The sequence below is a fragment of the Oreochromis aureus genome, linkage group 7 (genome assembly GCF_013358895.1).
Source record: "Oreochromis aureus strain Israel breed Guangdong linkage group 7, ZZ_aureus, whole genome shotgun sequence".
NCBI classification, from domain to species: domain Eukaryota; kingdom Metazoa; phylum Chordata; class Actinopteri; order Cichliformes; family Cichlidae; genus Oreochromis; species Oreochromis aureus.
Window position 1 is genome coordinate 46,884,516 of NC_052948.1, and position 19,455 is coordinate 46,903,970.

General features: G+C 40.0%; 1 protein-coding gene across 3 annotated transcripts in view; it reads left to right on the forward strand.

Annotated features, from left to right (window-relative positions):
- The window catches only part of znf462 (zinc finger protein 462), a 56,064-nt gene extending 41,513 nt beyond the window's left edge, over window positions 1-14,551 (forward strand). For all 3 annotated transcript variants that reach the window (XM_031754661.2, XM_039614600.1, XM_039614599.1), the window contains exons 8-13: window positions 1,970-2,225; window positions 2,620-2,759; window positions 3,881-4,104; window positions 7,549-7,912; window positions 8,447-8,588; window positions 10,150-14,551. In XM_031754661.2, coding sequence (XP_031610521.1) covers window positions 1,970-2,225; window positions 2,620-2,759; window positions 3,881-4,104; window positions 7,549-7,912; window positions 8,447-8,588; window positions 10,150-10,369 — 1,346 coding nt within the window. In that variant the 3' untranslated portion in view covers window positions 10,370-14,551. The remainder of the gene's footprint in view (window positions 1-1,969; window positions 2,226-2,619; window positions 2,760-3,880; window positions 4,105-7,548; window positions 7,913-8,446; window positions 8,589-10,149) is intronic.
- Window positions 14,552-19,455: the final 4,904 nt, after the last annotated feature.

Sequence of the window (19,455 nt, forward strand, 5' to 3'; positions counted from 1 at the left end):
TACTAGACTGCTATACACGCTCATCATCCCTGCAGGATGAATAATTAATAGCTTTAGGAACTCTATAAAGCAAAGGATTAGGTTAATTTTTTTTCCAGTGCTTTAGTTTATGACCAAATACCTGCAAAGCGAGTGAGTTTCTAAAGGTTTCAGCTGTACTTACAATGTGTGTTAGCTTGCAGGTAACTCCTTTATGACTTCCGTGTTAGCTTTTCCAATTTGAGGGCGACAGCTTGGCAGTTAGTGTAGGCAGCCGCTGTCGTAAGGCGTTCTCCTCCTTTCCTTTAACTTTCCCACACAGGTATTCCATCTCTAATGCAGTACAATAAATAGTTTTAGCCCTTAATGAACAATTTAAGAAGCCACATCCCCACCTAACTACAAAATCTGCTCTTCATCTTCTGTCTCATCTCCATACCTCCTCCACATCGCGGAGAAGATATTACGGGAATTAATCAAGCGTGGCGCTGTTTAATTTAATAGAGCACCTATGTCCAAGTCAAAAAATGGAGCTCAAGAATTTTGTAACAGCAAAGTTTCAAAGAAAAGTTGTTGGGTTTTTTTCCCCATTCCCTGCTTGCTTTCGCCTACTCTTAGTGCTGAATGAGGTATTTTTCGCACAGAGAGATACTCTGTTAGTGTCACTGTACTTTATTTATTGATGTGTTGGAGGCTCAAACTAGGACGAGAATATGAGCCGGCTCGATGATATTATAGACTCTCGAGAAAGGGAATGAGGAGGGAAAGAGGCAGGGTACAAAATGACAACAGTCACAGTTACACTTCGGCGGGGGTGTGAGGGACATTTGGTGTAAGCACATCTGAACACCTCTTCTTTACAGAGGCATGAATCATATATGGCCCTTTTATTTAACGTTATGTATTCTTTCTATCGACTTACTGAAGACTTTATTAGCACCACGTGCCTTTTCGTATGTGTATCTAAACAGCCACTTATTTGCCAGGATTGTAATAGCACAATCTTGCTGATACATGTTAGGAGCTTGTGTTAGTGTTCCTCAGTGGCATAATTGTCGGTTCCAGACGGGCTGATTTGGTGGTTTGAGTGTTTTCGAAGCTGCTGATCTCATGAGATTTTCACACAGTCTCTAGAGTTCACTACTGAGCACCTCGATGGCAGTCGGATATTGTTTGAATGCTACAGCCTATCTTAGGACTGTTGCTGACCTCACACATCCCTTTATGATACAGTTAACCCTCTAATAGCTACATTTAAGCATAGTAAGTAAAAAATATTGCAGACTGGTTTCATTAAAATGACACAACCGTGCTCCTCAGTGACACCCTCCCAGTCACCAGATCCGAGTCTAACACCTTTGGGATGTGGCGTAAAGTGTGGTTCATAGCATGCAGCTGACAAATCTGTGGAAATTATGCGACACAATCATGTCGGCGTGGAGGAGAACCTCAAAGGAAAGTTTCCAGCATTTGTGGAATCTGTGCTGCAAATAACTGAGGGTCTGTTGAGAGCAAATCGAAGCTTTTCCCAGTGTTAGTTATGGCGCTCATAATAAATTCCCTGGTGAAATGTTTACTCCTTTAAAAAAATTACATGCTAATGAAATGTAATCAGACCTCTTACATAAACTGAACAAAACGGGGAGATCAATTGATCCAAGTGGATAAAGTAGGTTAAACTCCACCCTGCTGTGCAAAAAAAATTCATCAGCTCGACAACTTCACCGTGCGCTGGAGTCAGTCGGTAACTGATGATGATGACGATGAGTTGTGGTTGGAGTGGTTACTTGGTGAGGGAAGAAAATAATCAAGTCCTGCCACCTTGTATACAAATCCTGTCCTATGGTAAAACATAGAACATCTAAAGATAAAGCATCAATGTAAAAACTGATCTTACTTGCCAGACATTACATTTTCCCCATGTCCGCATACACTGTGTCACCTTTTATTAAACCCCGAGGTTGTCTAAATGCCTCCGCCTCTCTCTCAGATCCGTCATACCTGGAGCCAGTGGATGTTCGTCAGCAGCTCAGTCATTACCAGCTGGCCTCCCGCAGTCAAATGTCTTCCAGCTCGACACCTGGTGGCTCAACGCTGGCTGACAATCGCCCCGAGAATATCCTCACGTGCGAGTTCTGTGAGTTCAGCTCCGGATACATGCAGAGTCTACGGCGTCACTACAGGGACCGTCACGGTGGCAAGAAGCTCTTCAAATGCAAAGATTGTTCCTTTTTCACCTGCTACAAGTAAGTGAAAAACAAAATTTACAGAAAAATGTAGAAAGATGTCCACACATTGCACATTTGCAGGCACTCATTTAACCTCATAAAGTCTGGACCGTGAAATAATGGCCAGAAGATTTACATTTTTTTGAAACTGGAGTGTTTACTGAAGTTTCTGGAATTTTTAAAAAAAAAAAAGGAAATTAAATATTTGCATATATGAGTTTTAATTTCCATCATTTTTGCCACAGTTGGCATTTTTGTGCAGTTTATTGCTTAAAAACATATTCTACAATGTACTCAGCTTTTTCAGTAAGAGAAAAATCTCACTTACATCTTTAAAACTCACAAAAACTCTTGGATCAAACATGAAACACTTACAGGGTGATGAGGCTTTCTGTCTTTTAATCTGCCTCAGGAATACCTTCACCATGCACGTAGAGGCGGGTCACTACAACAACATGCCAGAGGACCTCGCTAAAGACCTGCGCTGCCCTCTCTGCCTCTACCACACCAAACGCAAGAGCAACATGATCGACCACATTGTTCTGCACAGAGGTACGCTGCCTTCAAAATGGAACCGGCCACATAGTATGCTTTTCTGGTTTTTTTTACAAGTCAACGTTATCGATGGGTCATGCTGTGGGATCTCAGGGTCAAAGGGTCGGTCCGCGTGAATATTGTTTTTTTTTTTTTTCTAGCACTTACAATTTAGGAGTGAAACCAGCTACAAAAGGAAGGGCGTATGTTGTGGTGAGATCTGAAGACCTTTGGTGTCAGCGCTGCGGCCAGTTTGGCGAATGTTTGCCAGCTCTTGAGTTGTTCTTTAACTCTTGTTCTTTTTGTGTAGTAAACAGACATGAGCCATCAGTGATATCAATCATCTTATATAACTGCCAGCAAGACCGAAAAACAGTGCATTTTCTAAAATGTCAAAACATTCCTTTTACAGCAAACGCCATTAGATTCAAAGTCGGCGTCATACTGCCTGTGCTGGCATTTGCAGTGTTCAACATGAAGGAGACGGTTAAATGATATTTGAGTCAGGACTACTACAGTCAAAGGAAGATTGTTATTTCCATCTGCTGTAATTTATACTTGGCGGTATGCCTCGGCTGTGGAGTAGGACAGCACAGATCCCCCGTGCAGGGGAGAGCAGGCGTCAGCGTCAGTAGATATGACACTGATGAGAGACCCAACATGAAAGGAGCTGGTGTGGAGGTGGGTTGCAGCCACAGTGAATTGTAGGCAGGCTAAAGCGGCTTAAATAAACACGCCCCATGTGAGATTTGCCAATCTGATACATAGAGGTTTCTCATCTGAGCCGTCAGCTGATGTGGGCTAGCACTGTGATCAGCTGATCTGCCGGAACCGCAGCTGAGCTCGGCTTCTCGCCTTGCCTGGTCTGCTGTGCTCGATGTTTCTGAGTGATGGATATGTTAAATGTTTAAATTTCTCCTGACAAGAATGTTTTTCATGTATTTTTATCACGAGGAATAAAAACACACCAGTAAAAGTAACGGTAACACAAGCAATACCAACAGTCTTTACATGTTGTGTGGAGCTTTTTGTTGTTTTTCAATAGTTAAAGCATCACTTTCTGTGTCTGTAGGGAAACTAAAGAAAATGGCAAAATCGCCTTACTTTCTCCCCTTCACTCTCTCCTCTCACTCCACCAGAGGAGCGCGTGGCTCCATTGGAGGTCAGCCGCTCCAAGCTGTCGCGTCACCTTCAGGGCCTGGTTTTCCGTTGTCACAAATGCACCTTCACATGCTCCAGTGACCAGGCCCTGCAGCTGCACCTGCAAAAGCACGCTGAGATCAAGCCCTACCAGTGCCAGCTCTGCTATTATGACACCAATAGACGGATCCAGCTAGAGGACCATCTACGCCTTGAGCACAAGGTCGGTTGGAGTTCACGTATAATGGTGTGGTGTTCAAGTAAATTCAGACTAGTAGTTCTGAATCGTGGTGTCGTTTGGCAGACGAGAGAGTCTTGCTTTTCACTGTAAGAGTGTCTTAATAAACATTTTTGGACAGTATTTAATTATTGGTCTTCTCACTTGGTGTAACGTGAGATGTTCATTGCTTAAATTCTGGGAGTGAGTAAGACTATTCAATGTGTAAAGACAGAAAATCTAGTATTTTAAAAACATTACACACAAACACACATTCATTTTTTAAAATATTAGCATTAAGTTTTTAAAAATTTAAGCATTTAAAAAACACATTAAGCATTTAAAAAACAGGTTTGGCAAGTCACCAAAGTCCAGTGGAAATGATACTTACAGTACAATAAAGCAACAGATCAGGGGAACACTGTACAGTTGGCACTGTTCTGGACCCCAGGCAGTGTTGCACAAAAGTACTGTACCTCCTAAAGGGAGGAAATAAGCAAAATAATGCATTGCTTTGTCTTTTTTTCTTTTTTCAAAGCACAAGTAATTTGTAAAACATTCCTTTTAAGTAACAAGAAGCACTCTCGAGAGCACAAACTACCACCAAGGCAGCTTGCTCAAGGCAGTATTTACTTTTAAGGTAGTACTGTTGTATTTTTTATATACTCTTTCTGTTGTGATGTACGTTAAGACATTTGTAGTGCAGTAAAAATCAGAAAAGGGTAGCTTGACAGACGTTTGCTTCGATTACACACACACGTGTAGGAGTAGGTAATGGTAATAAGTATTGATTTGTAAATAACTGGGCATGAATAAATTGAGCTTATTATATAATATTATGCTACAGTATATTTCTAACCAACTAGGCAGATCTTTCTCTTTCTAAACTGGTATTTAAAGATGTACCATATTTTAGGGTCACATTGAAAGAAAGGCGGAAATGTAAAATGAAATGCCAGTATCATTGCCAATACAAAAAACGCATTTTATGAAAGTTTGACCTTATTTGACCTCGAGAAGAGGTCAGAGGTCCAGGGTTACGTCATATTTAGAATCCCCATAGATCTTCACCTTTATGCCAATATTTGCACACAGGTTTAAATAGCTCTATATAGCATTGTTGACACGTTGTTAGCAAGTTGACCTTCAGATCAAGCCTTTGACCGTGAAGGAGAGGTCAGAGGTCAAATGTAACACAATGTTTTAAATCTTTATACAGTACTTTCTATATGTTGACAAAGCTCAGCACATTTGTAAGAATCAGAGTTTTTGAGTCGTAAAGCTTTTTCTGAGTTTTCAACCAATAAATAATGAGGTTGACCTTGGTGTACGTAACCCAGATTTTAATGGATATTTAACATTCAGTTTTACCAGAATTCATTCAAAACTGTTGGAGCTACTGTATCATGTTTACAGGCAGAATGTCAGGAAGGCATGCAAACGAATAACAAAATATAACCTCCTTGTCGAGGTAAGAAGTAACAACCTCAAGGCTGTCAGTGAGCGCGGCAGTCAGACTAGATGTATACCTCTTTTTTTTTTTTTCCCCTCTGACTATGTAATGATAAGTCACATTAAAATTGAAACAACAGTAATCAGTCCCCATTAGCATATATTTGTGGTATTTGAAAAGTTGCACCAGGAATAAATGGGAAAGTCTTTACTGTTTACTTGGGTGTTGTAAGTTAACCTTATTAAGAGCAGGCAACTCACTGCTAAGCATTTTTTTACATAACTAATCAAATGACCAAAAAAAAGAGCCACGTTTTTCCAAATAGTAGCTCAGCATGGGGTAAAATTTGTAAAGAGGCTGCTCTGGGTTTGACATTAAAATCTGCTCATTTTAAGATAGAAAAAACTGCATCAGTGATTCTGCTGACATTTGTTACGCCTGCGATTTTATTCATTTATTTTTACATGAAACCTTAGTCAGTCATAAACTAGAGGGTTGGAGTGTCTGCAATTAGAATAAAAATATGCAGATGCTCTCATATTATCAATAGGCTCCAGTTCAAAGTCTCCCTTTAGTTTTGTTACACCTTGATAGATAAAGAAGGGGGAGATCAGTGCATTGATACATTGGGGTGAGATGAGTCGGTGTCATATTGTTACAGTTTCAGTATATTCTTACAAATCAATCCAGGAGAGGAAAAAGAGTTTATCTATTACTCTCTCTTAATAGGGATAAGAGGATGAGATGATGTGCGATGGTAGGTGGAAAGAACTTAAAAAGGGCACCCTCTTAAGTTCTTTTTCAACCTTTACCTGAGATTTCACCCAATGCTTGTTGGGATAAAGTCAAACCCAGCTTTTAGTTGGAAAAAGATTTGCTTGCTTCAGAGCCATAATTTTCACACATTTTCACAATCATATCTGTTTGATTCAGCCGTGCAGTCCTCTTTTTATGAGACGTCTATAAATACTTTTTTACAATGGAAGAGGTCAGTACAGCCTTTTTTTTCCTGTTTCTTCACTGGTTGTTGTGTATTTAACCTATATATAAAAAGTCAGTTTTTAGTTTTTATATGAATTTATATGAATTCAGAGCTATTTCAGATCATCTTTGTTTTGTTTTTTCCTGTTTCAGATTAATGGTAGTTCTGAAAAACTTTCATGGCAGTCAGGAAGCATGACAGATCAGGTTTCTTCCTGGGTGAGGCAGCAGGCTAAAGCTTATTCATGCTAAAGGATGATGTGAGCTGAGGTTTGGAGGGTTGCAGTTCCGTGTCTTCAGGGAGTATGGGAGGAGGAAATTACTCAGAAAGAGTGAGATAATAGGTGACAAGATGCATGAGATATTGGAACAAGTTTCCTTCCTTTGTTAAATGTTCTATTTTAGATTATCTGAGTTCATCAACTAGGGATACAAATATCTCCTTGCATAATTCTTGCAAATCAGACGGAACTTTGACTGAGAAGTAGAGCGTTCAGCAAAAGCTGCGACTGTTTAAAAAAAGACAGGCGTTCACCTGCTAAGGCCTTACAAAAACCAGACATTTCAGTTGTTTGAGCACTTTGGTCTATAAATAACCACCAAAACTCACTTTGACTGATACCAGGAATTTCTGTGCTTGTGCTAAAAATATACCGCTTTCACCATGACTGTTGTATCCCATACAGGCAGGATGTGGACTTGTGTTACAGTGAATGAATATAGGTCAGAGAAACATAGCTGCTGGAGGAAAAGTTACATCAAAAACCAAATCCAAGCAAAAACAGTTAGCTTTGTGGTCTCAACCCAGATCTGGAATTTCTAACAGGTTTTCATTGTGTTTTTATTTTCCTGCTTAAACTCAAACAAAAAAGGCCAAACATGCACATTCTGATGTTGTTAAAGCCTGGAAAGTTTCAACTCTGATTTCGAGGAGCAAGCGAGGAGCTCCTTGAAATAAACCCTGGTTGACGAACACCATACTAACCTGAAAACACACATCTCCTGTCTCCGATTAGGTAATCCGCAACTTTGAACTGATGGGCCGGGTCAACCTGGACCAGCTGGACATGATAAAGGATCAAGGCAGCAGTGCTGAGGAGGAGGAGGAGGAGGAGGAGAGAGAAACTATGGAGATGGTGTCAGATGGAAAAGTGGCTCTGGAGGAGGAAGAGGAGGAAGCGGAGGAGGAGGATGACGATAATGATGTGGGAATGGAAATCATTGAGAACATGGTGGGGGGCCAGACAGAGATGGACGATGAAGAGATGGAGGAAAACGTCAAAGACGAAGACGATGAGGTGGAAGAAGTAGAAGAAGTGGAGGACGAGGAGGACGAAGAGGAAGTCCAGGAAGTGGGGGAAGGGAAGCCTGCCCCTCAAGGTAACATCATATCCAAAAAACTGTTACTTTACGACTACGACTCAAATCCAAAACTATATTATTACTTCTTTTTTTTTAAACTGCACTATAAAAGCAGAATAGACTCTTTGACAAAGATTACTGGGGACCACAGTGCAAAGGATTATGTGAAGTAAAGCTGACCTATGTTTCTGCTATACATTATCCCCTGTGTCTCTCTTTGATCTCAGTAAATATGCCCATAAGTAGGACATGCAACAATATTCTGGAAGTAAGATTTATCTCAATTCCATAACATTTATCTCTTTGTTAATTATTCATGTTTATGTTCTTTATTTGTAGTCCAGCTTTCAGAAACCAGATTGTCATTCTGAGCTGATTTTCTATAATTTTAGCTTCTCTTTCACTGCACCTAACTATATTGGTATGTCTGCAAAAAGTACATCAAATATGGAAAATAATCCAATCTGATCTTGTAGTTGTGCGGAGGTGGAGGCTTGTTTTTCAACATGTGTGAATTTGCTGAAACAACTATTCTGAAACTCTATTTCCCAGAAGTCCTTGCATCTCCCATTAGCAACAGCAGCAGCAACAGCTCTGGGCCAAGCAGTGCAGAGAAGCGTATTCCCTGCGAGTTCTGCGGCCGCTGCTTCACAAACAGCCTCGAATGGGAACGACATGTCCTTCGACATGGCATGTAAGTCTATTTTTTTTTTCTCCTCTCTCTCTTCTTCGTAACTGTCTCTTTGTGTGTGAGCCTGCATACTTTCCCTACCCAGTCAGCTCTTCCAGCCTACTCTTAAATGCCCTCTGTGGCCCTTTTTAGCCATTTCTCTGCTGTCATTTAGGTACAAAAAAAATTCTGATGAAAGGTTGTGCTGATAAAAAACCTAAGGAAAAAGTTGACAAATCAGATGTTTGTTGACATGGTTGACATGAATTGATGAAAATGAGGTTTTTCCAGATTTTCTCTTTGGTGTGCAGCTGTGGAGAAACATGACTTTGGTAAAGCACCAGGTGCATCCTTTTCAAAGGTGTTTGCATTCAAGCGTTAATGTTACTTAAGGTCAACCCAAACCTGCCGGAGCAAATGGCTGCCCCTCCCTATGTTCTGCTGGAGGTCTTCATCTTACATCTGTTGCTGCCCAGCAATTGCATTGAATTGTTTTTGTTCTTGGAGAGCAGTTGCATGCGTTTGTGGAGACTGACTTTCGATTTCAAGGCAGTTGCACTGATGGGATGGGAGGCAAACTGTCTTGTTTGCAAATAATTGCCATCTAACTTATAAATGCAGAAATATTGCCTACAAATTGCAATCAATCTGAGTTCGTCTGCACACAATCCAACTCATGTACAGTACTTTTTTTGGAATATGGGATTATGAACTGTTTGCCAATATTCATATACTGTATGACAAAAGTTGCTTAGTACCTATTTTGCAGTTAAATTGCTTTCTTGCAGCAACTATGTCACTATTTGTGAAGCAATTTCTGAATTAAATCTGAGGATCTGGCTAAAGTCTGAATGTAACTAAATGCAAGAAGTCATTTCATATGGAGTTCATATGGAGTGTTTTCAGTGGGAGAAAATTTTCATTACTTATCCAAGTGACATCTTCAGTCTCAGTTGACTGCAAGTTTCTCCAACCTTACAAACAGTGCTTTTGCATAACGACTGAAACTAGCACCACTGCTAAACACTGAGCCACAAGATCAGTTTCATGATCCTTCCCCAACTCTCTGTGAATCAGACACATGGTCATTGTTCAATGGTCATGACAATTTGCATAATAACCGATCAAAAACCAATCTCTGGCTCCAGATGAACAAAATCAACTTCCTAAGATTTCCTTACTGGAATCAAGACTCATTTGCAGAGGAATTTCTGAATTTTCTATTATCAAATCTGTCAAATCTACGATGTTCTGGCTGGAGTCTGAATGTTTGCCACCACCTAGATGCACTAAAATTGTTATAAAGACAACAACTGATTGCAAGTGGTCACAAACGTGGTCCTTGTCTTTTGAATTAGTCATTTTAAAGTTCCTTGGAAACACAACAATTTCAATAATTTTGGTTGTGCCACAGTCACAAACTACTGTTTTCCATAATATGACTGTAGTGTAACTGAGATATGTTACCACTTTTGCTGCTAGTCTCATTGTCGGTGCATGCCACTTTGTTTAATTGCTTTATTTTTTGCAAACTCACACACTCATTGATGTCTTTCTGTGCATTGCTCCTCTGTGCATTGTTTAGGATGGTTAACAACAGTCGACTGGACACCAGCACCACTTCAGCAATAGAGGCCTCAGCTTCATCTTCCACCGGCTCCTCTGTGTTTGCAGACACAAGACTGGACCTGTCCAGCAACAGAAAAGAGGACGGGAACCCCACTGATCTATCTTTGGCAAGTCAAAGCCAGTATGTGGAAGACAAAGAAAAGCTTGACACCAAAAAGGATCAACAGTTCGGCTGAAGCGATTGTGGCCTCTTGGGATGCTGTGCTAGAAAGTGATAAGATTGGGTAGGATCAGCGCCGAGTAGTGGGATCAGAAAATAAGATGTCAAAGGAAACAAAAGGTCGAAACATTAAAAAAAAAAAAAAAGAGTTTTTATGAGTTGGTGCATTATTAGATTTTAGATGTTACATATATAAGTATTAGGTTGTGCTGCATAAAACGGCTAAGCTCTTTAAATGGGCAGTCCCCTAGGACAGATTTTAATATATTGGTAACCAATAGTGAACAGAACTCTTTATTGCTGACATTCTGGTCAAATCCACAGTAAAAGTTCCCACCTAGATAAACTCCACTATTTATAAAGAATGTTGCCCAAAACGAGAAACTAAATTTTAGCATTTTATTATTTGAAGCACCTTTCACACTCCTCCCCTGCTCATTCAACACAGTGGTACTGAAATTTTACCTAAAACAAAAAAACAAGGCATGAAAACAATTACAGCCGTGACCCACTGTAGACCAAGCTTTTCTTATATTTTATCAAAATTTGAGAGGTTTTTTTTCATCTTAGTTAAGTGTGTGGAAGTATTTTTGGAGAAAGAGTGGCACCTTATGTATTTGAGTAAAATCACAAATCTTGTTCTCTCTCTCTGCAAATTGCCCCAACGTTTGATCGGAATTGCTATAATTTTTGGTCCCTTTAGTATTATACTATGTATAAATCTTTGGCCTCTGGCACCCTTTGCGTTTTACTTCTACTCTTTTTTGTGTGTGTTTTTTTTTTTTTTTTTATTGTCCAGAATTTCACTGTGAAAATCGTAGAAATAATGGGATCGGCTTAAATCTCCCGTAAGAAAATTATGTTGAGTGTACTCTGGGTTTTCCTTTGCCCTCAGCAGATCGCCTCTTCACAGCCAGCTGGTTTATTGTTTTTTGGTCCAATAATTTTAGAATATTAAATGAAACCATGCAACATTTTACCTTCATACTATGAAATTCTTCTGAGTTAAAGCCTCTCCAAGTACATGATGGTTCCTGTTGCCACTTTCTATTTCATATTCTAGCCTGGTTATGGGGATCTTTATAGAAGAACAAAGTTATCATTATTACTTAAATTGATTTCCATAGCATGAAGGTAAAAAAAGAAAAGCAGTGTACAAGTACCACTCAATTTGTCATTTACCACGTTTTTGCATTGCTTCGCTGAATATACTAAAGTTATTAAACCAAAAAAGGCTGATTGTGAGGTGGAAGTGACTTTAAATTTGTCATGGATTGACCTAGTGATTTGTTTAATGTGTCATGACCTTACCTGTGTCCGTTAAGGATTAGCCTGGATTGCAACTACCAGTTTTACGACCAATGGCAACTTTTCTGAGAGACAAAGATTACACTTGTCTTTTCAATGCAAAATGTGTAATCAGGTGTGCCTGAAATCCCGCTCTGTCCTCGTCCTCTGCGGAGGTGTAAGAGTCCGCGCCTCCGCCGAGATCAGGAGGTTCTAACCGTATTGGAGTGGTCTGGTTCACTGGATTACACTGTGCACGGGGGATCGGACCACGCTACGTTCACGCCAAGTGTCAACCCACCACAGCTGTGTTTCAAAACCAGTGCACAAGTGCCTTAAAATGCAGCTCCCCTTACGGCCGCTATATGGCTTTAATTGCTTTAACAGTAATAAGGAATACACCAAACGTCCCTCTAAAAATTCAAGTTAAAGTTGTGTGTTTTTCCGCAAGAATTTGCTCTATATGAATCTATTCCAATGTGTGCCTTATTGGCAATAATTAAGATCAGATCAGATCGAGTTAAATTTATCTTTATTGTAATTGCACAGAGCAAGTACCAGAAAAGTAAAATGTGATTTATCATCTAGTGCAAAGATATTGAGACTTTTAGCGTAACCAGATTACCAAAAAAAAAAAACTATTCTAATCGAATCCGCCGGATATAGTTTTAGTCACTCAACTATATAGTGTAGTTTATTTCTTTTGACCCCCCGATCCACTGTAAGCACATGGGATTTAATTAGTTATGCTCACATTATTGAGAGTTTGATAAGGAGGATGGTGTGTATATAGAAGGAAAAGCTGCTTTTGATTATTTTTGAGTGTTTGTTTCATGTTCTCGCACCACAAATGATATCCCAGGCTAAACTGAGTATGTTTGTAGCCTTCTTTCTTTCTTTGAAAAATGTCTGGACCTTTCACTGTCACTTCTGTTGATTACATTATGGAAAGGTTGCTCTACAGTGTCTGTATTTGTATGTGCTTGCGTTGAGCATTCAAACATAGGCTTTGAAATGTCTCTTCAGAAACACATGGCTGAGGCTAAGGGAATGGCCCTGTTTCGCTATAGTCTCTGGCCCAGTTTTTAAAAAATACAATGAAAAGACAAGTGTAACCTGAGCAGGAAGCTCTAAAAACATTTGTTTCCACGTGTATAGGAAAAATCTATAGGAAAGATATGAGACAATGTTAAAGATCGACTGTTTTTAAAGGTCTCAAATTCCCTGATCTTAAAGACCTCTGGATTTTTTTTTTCTGTTTTGACGCACCTGTCATAGTCTGCATTTGTGTGCTTCTTGTTAGACAAAGTTGTTATATTATTGTTAATATTGACAAAAGGCAGAGATTGTATTTGTTGGAAGCTGCTGCTTGAATGCCCTTAAGCCTTATGAGAAGTGAATAGCAATGAAGTCAAATTCGCATCCAACTCCAATAAGACCAGCAAGAACAATTAAACAGTCTGGAGAGGAAAAAAAAGAATGGCTAATAACTCCAATATTAAGAGGAACACATAATAAAGCAATTGTGTTCTTGGTACCAAAATATTTACCACGCCTGATGTGTTTGCTGCTGGAATCGTCTTTCATAAGCATTGAACTGTTGATGGAAATGGCAAATCTGGGTTTGGACCATAGACTTGTTCTATGGGTTGAACTTGGACGAAGTACATGTTTGCAGCCATGTATAGACAACAAAACTACTCGTTAAGTGTTTTGAACTGTGGTGTTTCAGAAAGGATAACTTAACCCTTTTTTTCTTTAAGTGTTGACTTTTTTTTTTAAAAGGGAAAAAAATAAATCTAAAGATCATAGCTAACCCTCGGGGGGCTTTGAGTCCCCAATCCAACATTATTATGCTGTTGTGCAATGTCTGGTTCCAATGGAAATGCATCCCTGTTTTGTATCGTAATGGGAATGAGCAGATAGGAAGCACAGTGTGGTTGTACAATATTAAACAGAAAGGAAATTCATGCAGGTCTCTACTGATTAATGGCCAGGGCTTTTATTGTTGAGGAAGAAAAAAAACCATGGTTGAAGAAGAGACAAGTAAAGAATAGTTTATTTTGGGAGCATTTAACTAAACTGTTCTGTCTATTTCTGGGCTTGACCATCATCAACATCTGGATTCCAGTTCCTAGTGAGCCTCTTGACCTGCTCTAAGATTTAGCTTATTCTTGTCCAAGCCCAAATCTGACACACCGTTATCTTCTGTCCATGGCAAGTAGGGGCATCAGCTCATGTTCCGCAAGTGTACCTGTCCATCGTCTACCCACTCAACAGTAGGTGGCACTCTGAGAGTCGGACTCATCGGTTCCTCTAATTCCCCTTAAACCAGTTGAGTTGGTGCTGAATCTCAAAGCCCTTTGTTTTCCTGTTTTACTGAACCAGCTTGTATCTTTTTTTTTCCTTGAAAGCAAAACTCTTTGAAAATAGTTGTTGTAGAAATAAGCTTTGTAAGGCAGCTTGTTACCCAGCTTGAAATCCCAGGGTTAAACCAGATGATAATCTGGGACAATGTGGGTGATGAAGCTGTCGACCCAAAATTGTTTGTTGTTCTGTGATCATTTTAATAGAGAAGGACTATGAATCCCTCACTGTGTGCAGTCTCTAGACTGTAATGTTCCCAGTTTACCCAAAGTTACGCCCCTGCTGACAACACACTGGATACTTGTATATATGTTTAGTTTGTTTCCAATGCATTTCTCCTTTCAGACTGTTGTCTCCATAGTTTGACACTAGAATCTCTCCTTCTTGCCTTTCCCCATATAAATCTGATTACCTGATGGTGGGTTGTGATGTTGCCTAGAATGATTGTTTACAATTTTATTCCATTTATCTCTGGATATTCTGTAAATATTGTAATTCATTGTCTTTTTTTAACTTGATAATAAAGTTATCAGATAACAGTTAATTGTTGGGATTTTTTCTCTTTTTTCCAATGTTTCCTTACTTAGCACAAAGGTTTAGTTAAAATACAGAGTTGTGGAACTTGAAGAACCAAAAACAACTTTGTTAGTTTTGAACATTTGACTTAATATGTTTGATAATATCTTTTGGAGCCATTTAAATCAGAGAATTGTGCTTTCTTTATTAAAGTTTTAAGTATGCAAATAGACAATAAGGGTTAAGTGAATCCAAAGAAACTAGATAGAAAATGTTGTTTCCCTAATTCAATCTCCTTCAACTATTTTGATTTAAAGGTGTTAAAGTGACTGAAGTGCAGACCTTCAGCTTTAATTCATGGGAAAGTTTTACAAAGGTTTTGCATTAACTGTTATTGTCATTTATACAGTCCCCCATTTTCAGATGCTCAAAAGTAATTGGAAAAACTAAAAGCTCTAAAAACAATCTGAATATTTATTACTTGGTTGAGAATCCTTTGCAGTCAGTGACTGCCTGAATTCTAGAACCTATGGACACCAAAATCCCTGAAGTTGCTGCTTGTATGTGGGACATCCTGCAATCGGTTTTGTCTCCAGAAACTAAAAAGCTGCTCTGTTGGGTTGAGATCAGGTGACTGACTCAGCCATTGAAGAATATCCCATTTCCTTGCCTTGGGAAACTCTCGGGTTGCTTTTGCAGCTTGCCTTGGGTCATCCTTCATTTACACTGTGAAGTGTTGTCTGATCAGTTTTGCAGCATTCACTTGAATCTAGCAGAGTATAGCCCTGTACACTTCAGAGTTCATCCTGCTGTTTCTATCAGCTTTCACATCATTACTAAACACGAGTGACCCACTTTCGTTCGCTGCCAGCGTGCCCATGCCACAACATTGCCTTCAACATGTTTGACAGATAATGTAATATGCTTTGGATCATAAGCCATTTCACTCTTCCTCCATACTTTTCTTCTTCCTATCATTCTACAATACAATACAATACAATTTTATTTATATAGCACATTTAAAAACCCGAAGACACACCAAAGTGCTTCACAATAATATGGAGAGTCAACATAAGTCAATAACAGGGTACAAATCGGGCACTAGCACTAGCACTAACAGACCAGGAGAGTTAGATAAATACAAAATCTGCTAAGACAAAAGCAGCAGTAAAATGAATAAAAAATAATAAATTTAATACAAGATTTAAAAGTTTAAAATTTAAAAGATTTAAAAGGGTATTAACTGGTCAGGAAAGCCAAGTCAAATAGATATGCTTTTAATCTTGATTTAAAGGACTGGATAGAGTCCAAGGCTCGAATAGAAGCGGGGAGGTTATTCCAAAGGTTGGGTGCAGCTGAAGCAAAGGCATGATCGCCTCTGGTCTTCAGTCTAAACTTAGGTTGGGCCAGGAGTAATTGACCTGATGATCTTAATGCACGACAAGGAGTGTACAAATTGAGGAGGTCAGTGAGGTAGCTGGGCGCAATGTTATTCAGGATTTTAAAAGTGAGTAGCAAGATTTTAAACTCAATACGATATTTGATTGGTAACCAGTGTAGATCAACAAGAGCCGGAGTAATAGGGTCAAATTTTCTAGTTCCAGTAAGAAGGCGAGCCGCAGCATTCTGAACGAGTTGCAGCCTTCGAAGAGAGAAGGCTTGGAGACCACAGTAGAGAGAATTACAATAATCTAACCTGGAGGTCACAAAAGCGTGGATACATTTTTCCAGGTCCCTGTGTGGTATATAATGCTTAGCTTTAGAAATCTGGCGCAGTTGGAAAAAAAAAACAGATTTAACTACAGATGATACTTGCTTATCGAGCTTAAAGGAGCTGTCCAAATAAACACCCAGGTTACGCATAGAATCAGAGAGAGAGTTAGCTAGGGGCCCCAGCAGGGCAACAAGCTGGTCTCGAGGAATATGGCTGTCGAAAACCATAACTTCAGTTTTTTTTCTCATTTAAAACGAGAGAATTTTCTGACAGCCAATCTTTAACCTCTCTCAGGCAATCGTACAGGGAGTTCAGTGATGCTGACAAATCATCAGTCAGTTGACAATAGATTTGAATGTCATCAGCGTAAAAGTGATAGGAAATATTGTATTTTTCAAATATGGAGCCCAAGGGTAGCATATACAAAGAGAATAATAAAGGGCCCAATACAGACTCCTGGGGCACACCACAGCAGAGAGGGGCAACAGAGGAAGAGTATCCTCACAACAGCGTAGGTACATCTGTGAGGTAAGAATTAAACCAGTTTAGGGCAGAACCCTTGATGCCTACAACATGCTCTAGCCTCCTCAAGAGTATATCATGATCAACCATGTCAAAGGCTGAAGACAGATCCAATAAAACTAAAACGGCAGGACGACCAGAGTCAGTAAATACAAGAAGATCATTATAGACTCTTAGCAGAGCCAGTTCAGTGCTATGGTGTGGCTTAAAGCCAGACTGGTATTTGTCAGTAATATTATTAGCAACTAAGTAGGCCTGTATTTGGAGAAAGATGGCTTTCTCTAAAATTTTTGATAAAAACGGAAGCTTTGAGATTGGCCTATAATTGGCAGGGTCCTTCTGATCGAAATTACTTTTTTTAAGAACGGGGTGCACTACTGCATGTTTAAAGGCAGTCGGGACACAGCCCACAAACAATGATAAATTCATTAAGAATAAGATGCAAGGCCCAATTTCCTCAAAACCCTCCTTGATAATTCGGGATGGAAGGATATCATGCACAGAATTTGAGTTTCTCAGTTGTCCAATTATTCCCTTAAGAGTGGGGAGTGATAACAGCTCAAAGTGAGAAAAGGTGGACATTCATCCTAAAACCGGAACAGGATTCAGCACAAGAGAGTGAGAGTGTGAAGCCTTCAGTAATAAAACTTTTCCACTAAAATGATTAAGAAATTGCTCACAGAGAGCCTGAGAGACCGAGCTCGAAGAGTCCGGACAGGGATTTATCACTGAATTAAAAATTTTGAATAACATTCGGGGGTTGTGGCTATTAGTCTCAATAATGTCTGATAGGAAAGCTGCTTTAGCTGCCTTTACGGAGTTCTGGTATAGAAAGCAGCTCCTACAAAGAATGTCATAGGATATTTGAAGCCTGTCTTTTTTCCACCTCCTTTCAGATTGACGGCAGACACGACGTAAGGTTCGTATAGTGTCATTTAGCCATGGTTGATGAGAAGTTCTGGGACGTTTCATCTTTATAGGGGCCACAGTATCTAAGATGGAACAACAGGTGGATAGCATAGCGTTGGCAAAATCACCAACCAATGGAGGTGTGTAACAGTTAATATCAGTGAAATCAGGATCAAAAAAGGCAAAGTTTAGAAAGGTTGTAATGAAGTTAGCCACAGTCTCAGAATTAATGATACGTACAGGGCGATGACAGCCTTTAGAATTTAAATCAATTGCACATAGCTCAACATCAAACATGACCAAAAAATGGTCAGAAATACCAGCATTATCAATGTCCATAGTAGAAATATCCAACGCATATGAGAGGACCAAATCCAAAGTATGGCCTTTAAGATGAGTTGGTTCCCTGACCCACTGTGTAAGGTTAAAAGAGTCAATTAGGGCAAGAAAATCCTTGGGTAGGGGGTCATCAGCACAACAATTCTAGGGCATGTCCATCTTGGTTTCATGAAGTCTTTTTAGTTAACCAAAGAAAGAATTCTGCGATCATCCACTTCACTTATCTTCTGTGGTTTCCCTTTTGGTGTTGCTGATCTGGTCAGAGCATTCTTTTCCTTTTTTTTTTTTTTTTTTTGCACAGGATTTATTGTAATAGGCTGCACGCTGCCATCAGCCCCGGCTGTGTGCTTGGGGATAATTAGCAAAACTTGGCACACCTACATGCTGCACTGAAATAGTGAAGATTATTTAAAAAATGCAGTGGCTATGTCAGCATCATCACTGTGTGCATTTTAGCTTACACTGCATGTTGGCTTTATCTGACGGTGCCAGCCACCACCCAGATCCGGAAACCACCAGCAGTAGACATTTCACTTTCTCAGATGGAAGTGAAATGTCTACTGCTGTTTGGATTCTTTGTTCACACATCTGGTGAATTATATTCTGTGCTTCGTAAAACTTTAATGGTTGGCACTTAACTTTAGAGCAGTGTACTCAGCAATGTTTCGGATTTCCAGTGTAACACATCTACACAGCCCCAGTACCAGCCAATAACAGTGCCTGCACCTTGTTCGCAGGAAATAGCTTTGGGCTGAGAAGGCATCTCAGTGGCCTTCGGTCTGTGTTCCACCCTTCCACCCTTCTCTCTCTCTTACTCTCTCTGCGCTTTTACACCACTCCACACCCTGCAACAGCTCTGCTGACCAAAACCACAGATCCCTGCAAATACCAGTTGTGTCTGTTGTGTACTTGTGTGAGTCCTTGTGTCTGTTTATTGCACATGTATGAAATGCTGCAGCTCTGGATGCCACAAGTCACCGACACTGAAGGTACATTTAGCTACGCTTTCATGTTTCACGAGCTCCTCATTTTCTCACCATTACATTGGATCACCAAGAGGCACCACTCTGACTGCTCCATTATCGCCGTCTTCCTCCAGAAAGCCTTTATTTTGCCGCATTTCCTCTCCTGCCTGCAACGTCTTGATTTCACATGTCTAACATCATCTCTTAAAAATATCTTGAAGTCACCAGGGATCAGACTGTAATCTCTGTGGCTCTCCACTTCAGAGGGGGGCTGACGGCAGACTGACGACCCCTGGAGACAGGAGCAAGAGTCACAGCCACAGTGGGAGAGGGGAAAGGAGGACACTATTGCTTCTCTTGCGGCTGCTGCTGAGTGGAGCAACATAAGGAATGCCTGATGAGCGCACGGGCCAAGGCAGGCGAGGGCACTGCCCCCGTCGTAATAACTGGATGATAGAGCGAGAGGGAGAGGATTGAATGGAG